General features: G+C 37.2%; 1 protein-coding gene across 1 annotated transcript; it reads right to left on the bottom strand.

Moving 5' to 3' along the window:
• Positions 1–356: 356 nt before the first annotated feature.
• On the bottom strand, positions 357–2,347 carry LOC136834552 (uncharacterized). The gene is made up of 2 exons (XM_067097136.1): positions 2,299–2,347; positions 357–2,109 (listed from the first exon to the last, which is right to left on the bottom strand). The coding sequence occupies exon 2, from the start codon at positions 1,722–1,724 to the stop codon at positions 384–386; it is 1,341 nt and encodes a 446-aa protein (XP_066953237.1). The 5' UTR covers positions 1,725–2,109; positions 2,299–2,347; the 3' UTR covers positions 357–383.
• Between the last annotated feature and the right edge of the window lie 1,887 nt (positions 2,348–4,234).

A 4,234-nucleotide genomic window follows, 5' to 3' on the forward strand; every position in this document is an offset into this window, starting at 1 on the left:
GGAATATCTGCAGACTGCAATAACTACAAGCCAATTTCTATTCTCCCTGTGCTCTCCAGAGTTGCAGAAAAACTTATTTTAAGCCATTATATAAGTATGTGGAATATAAAGGATTGTTTGCTGATAGCTCACAGGGGAACATAATTTTTGTTGAGTTAGGTCTGACAGTTGTTATTAAGTAATTTTTGGGTGCTGAATCCAAAACTGATCTCAGTTTTTCTCTATCACGTGAAGTTTTTGAACTATAGGATTTTCGTTTTCTTAAAAAATATGAAAAATACTGTACATAACAGTTACAGTGCTTGTTTTATAAAAAGTGCAAATATTAATATACAATGAAAAATGAAAGAAATAGGCATGAATAGAATGTTTATTTAATATTATTATGTTTTTACAAAGGATAAGGCTATAACTGTGTGCAGGTTAAGGTAAAATTTACGCTTGTTGCTTTTTCTGGAGTGTTCAACTTGAGGACAATCGCGTTTGATGCTCCAACAATAGTCAGCCATCATATGGACATCCCATCTACCCTGGTAACGTTCTTCCATAACCTTCAAATCTTGGTGAAATCGTTCACCTTGCTCGTCGCTAGCAGCACCAAGATTTTCCGGAAAGTTGGCAAGATGGTAATGCAAAAAATGTATTTTAATACTCATGTTGCAACCAAGTGCTTTGTAGCTCTCTAATAGTTTCTGAACAATTTCTGTGTAATTACTTGCACTTGTATTTCCAAGAAAGTTCTTGACGACGTCTTTGAATGATAGCCAAGCATTCTTTTCAAGGTCTGACATAGTACCAGTGAACTGTTCATCTTTGATGAGCTGTCGAACTTCTGGACCATCAAACACACTGGCCTTGATTTTTTCAATTGACAGTCCAGGAAATATCAAGATGATGTACTTCAAACAGTCACCATCAGTTGGCAATGCTTTTACAAATTGTTTCATGAGACCTAGCTTTATGTGCAGAGGTGGGAATAATATTTTCTTCCTGTCAACAAGTGGCTCATGTACAATGTTAGGATCTCCAGGTTTAAGATCAAATCTCGGAGGCCAATTCTTCCCAACCCAATGCTTCTCTCGAGCTCTGCTGTCCCACATACAGAGAAAGCAGGGATACCTTGTGTATCCACGTTGCTGACCAAGAAGGACGGAAACCATCTTAAGGTCAACACAGACGATCCAATTGTGTTTGTCATATTGCAATAACTCAATAACTCTCTTTACATCTCCATATTCTTTACAAAGACAGACCGAATGCCCAATAGGGACCGCGCCAAACAAATTGCCATTGTGTAGAAGGACACACTTCAAGCTCCGCTTTGAGCTATCAATAAACATTCGCCATTCATTTGGATTGTAGTTTGAAAGCCCTAATTCCTTCAGTAAACCAGGAATGTTATGGCAAAACACAAAACCGCTGTCACTTCGAAAGTACTGCAGAAATGTACTTTCTCTGGTTCGAAAGTATGATACCTTCACCCCTTGTTCAAGTAGGTTTTTCTCGTTCAGTCTTGACACTAGTATTTCTGAAGCTTTTTTTGATAGGCCCAAATCACGTGCTAAATCATTCAACTCGTGCTGATCAAATCCCCTACGAACTGGATCCTCGTGAATGTCAAAATCTGCATCATTGCTGTCACTGCGTTCTTCAACATCACTCAGATCTTCTAGAGGAGGTAGTTGTTCGAAAACTGGCACTGGAATTTCAGCTGAATGAGGCATTGGTCTTATAGCTGACGGTATATTAGGATATTCTATTTTACTTCTATTTTTCTTGTTAAATCCTGGTTTTCACTGAACAAAAGTAACAGTCTGTGGAATGATCTTTTTGCTCTCGCCAAACCATGGGGATACCAAATGGCATCTTTTCACGTGTTCATTTGGTCCACATCCGTAAATTCTCGACGCACTGCTTGCACACTTTGTGAGGGGCCCATGGCTTTTCTTGATCACCGAGTTTCACTTTAAAATATGCGAAATATGCTTGTTTGACAAATACACTGATGTTTGCCCTCTGACTTGGAATGGTGAAACTACCACATATATAGCAGAAGGAGTCAGGGCTGTTTAGGCATTTACGATGAGACGTAGCAGGAACAGACATGATCTGAAACAAAATAAATATATACCTGTGCAAATAAAACACTAGGCTGGAATAGTTACAAGCTTAAAAAAAGCATTAAACGAAATAGAAATTACAAAGGTATGTTGTTACAAGGTTAATAGAAAAGCCATAACAAATCCTCCTAATTCCTACTGTCCTAGCTTTCTGTTTGCAGATATTGACAATACTGACCTATTGGGAACTGCACACAACCTCTCACCGCACTGTCTCAATTGTGACTGCACAAACAAGTTGCCACATAGCTCTAGATGAGTCAAATCGTTATCAGCTGGCAAGTTTTACTACAGCTAACCAGTGGAATTTTGCTTATCTGGTAGGTAAGCTGTTTAGAAAAAACTTGACGTGCTAGAAAAAAAAACTAACTACAGATTTGGAATCAGCATGCCAATTTTAGTCTAAATAAGCTAAAAAATCCAACTCAACAAAAAATTGTTTTTAAATTGTTCCCCAGTGTAGTCAATGTACATATCGGAAGCAGTTAGGTACCTACGATGCTCTCTTAGATTTGACATGACATTTGCAAGAGATGCTTGATAAGGATTCTGACTGTAGAGTAATTCAAATAGATTTTAGTACTGCTTTCGATTTAGTAAATCACAAGGCACTTATTTATAAACTTCAGAATTTGGGAGTGGGTGGATATGTTTTAGGTTTATTTCAAGATTTTCTTACAGGTAGGCAGCAACGAGTTGCTGTTGATGAAATCTTTAGCGAACCAAGGCCTATTGTGTCTGGAGTTCGACAGGATAGTGTTCTTGGTCCACTGTTATTTTTAGTGTATACAAGTGGTCTGGTTGTTGGCCTGGAAAACAAGATTGTTCAGTATGCGGATGATGCAATACCATGGGTGCAGTAGTTTCCACTTATGAGAAATGAAGCTGCCCTTAGTCTCAGTCGGGACATGGAACAGATTAGTGAATGGTGTAGTCTGTATGGTATGAGGTTGAACTCTGGTAAAACGAAAACACTCCCCTCGAAGTCGATGGGACTCTGCTGAATGAATCTGAAGCTTTAACTATTCTAGGTTTAACTTTAGACTCACATTTAACTTTTGAGAAACTTCTAACGAAAGTGTCAGCAAATGCCGCAAGAAAGTTAGGTACTGTACGGAATGCACATATATTTATAACAGCGATAAAATAAATGCAACCTGTTTTAGGTCATTTGTCCTTCACTTACTAGAATACTGGTCTGAGATTTATCTCTTCTAGATAGAGTGGTTTCCTAATATTAGCAGCTATGACCTGGACCATCGACGGACGGTCTCTTGTCTGTCAATTTTTCATAATTTGTATTTTAACAGAGATCTTTCACATTCTCAGTTGGTCCATAATCCCATTTTCCTGCCGAGAACAACCAGATTTAGTGAACGGTAGCACCAATATGCAGTAACTGTGCCTCGCTGTCGAACTTCTCAGTTCCAGAGGTCCTTTAATCTTCACACCGGTGGACTGTGGAACAGTCTCCCTGAGGAAGTCCTGCAACTTGAACTTCAAAAGTTCAAGCGAAGACGCAATGCATTACTGCCCTAATACTGTTCTGCTTGCATTTTAATAAATTTTTTTATCTGTTTGTTATTTACTAATTTATTTTTTCTTTTAATAAGTAAGATCTCTTCTTTCTGTGTTTCCCTTTAGTTCCTCTTACTTCTTCCTAATGATCACCATATTCTTTGCAAGCTTAAATTTCAAGTCAGTGGTCCCTTCTTATTATTTTTCATCTTCTGAATAATAATAATAATAATAATAATAATAATAATAATAATAATAATAATAATAATAATAATAATAATAATAATAATAATAATGTACTAGAGAATAAATTAGTAATTTTCACTTGAAAAAGATGTGCCTTTAAAAGATAATCCAAAAACTCCTTTGTCGTTCAGTTTGAGAATTGATGTCATGCCCCTGCAACCTCCACACTTCAGCGTACAAATAAAACATCGGATTGAAATTCGACGTTCTTATTTTTCTTGTGAGCCACGACGATGAAATTGTCAACATATGTTCGGAAAAATATAGGACGATTTTTCTTTATCTCATATTCTGTTATATATTGGCCTTTCACCAGTACTGAGTGGCATGGCGAATGCATTTGCTATACA

The sequence above is a fragment of the Macrobrachium rosenbergii genome, chromosome 54 (genome assembly GCF_040412425.1).
Source record: "Macrobrachium rosenbergii isolate ZJJX-2024 chromosome 54, ASM4041242v1, whole genome shotgun sequence".
Classification (NCBI taxonomy): domain Eukaryota; kingdom Metazoa; phylum Arthropoda; class Malacostraca; order Decapoda; family Palaemonidae; genus Macrobrachium; species Macrobrachium rosenbergii.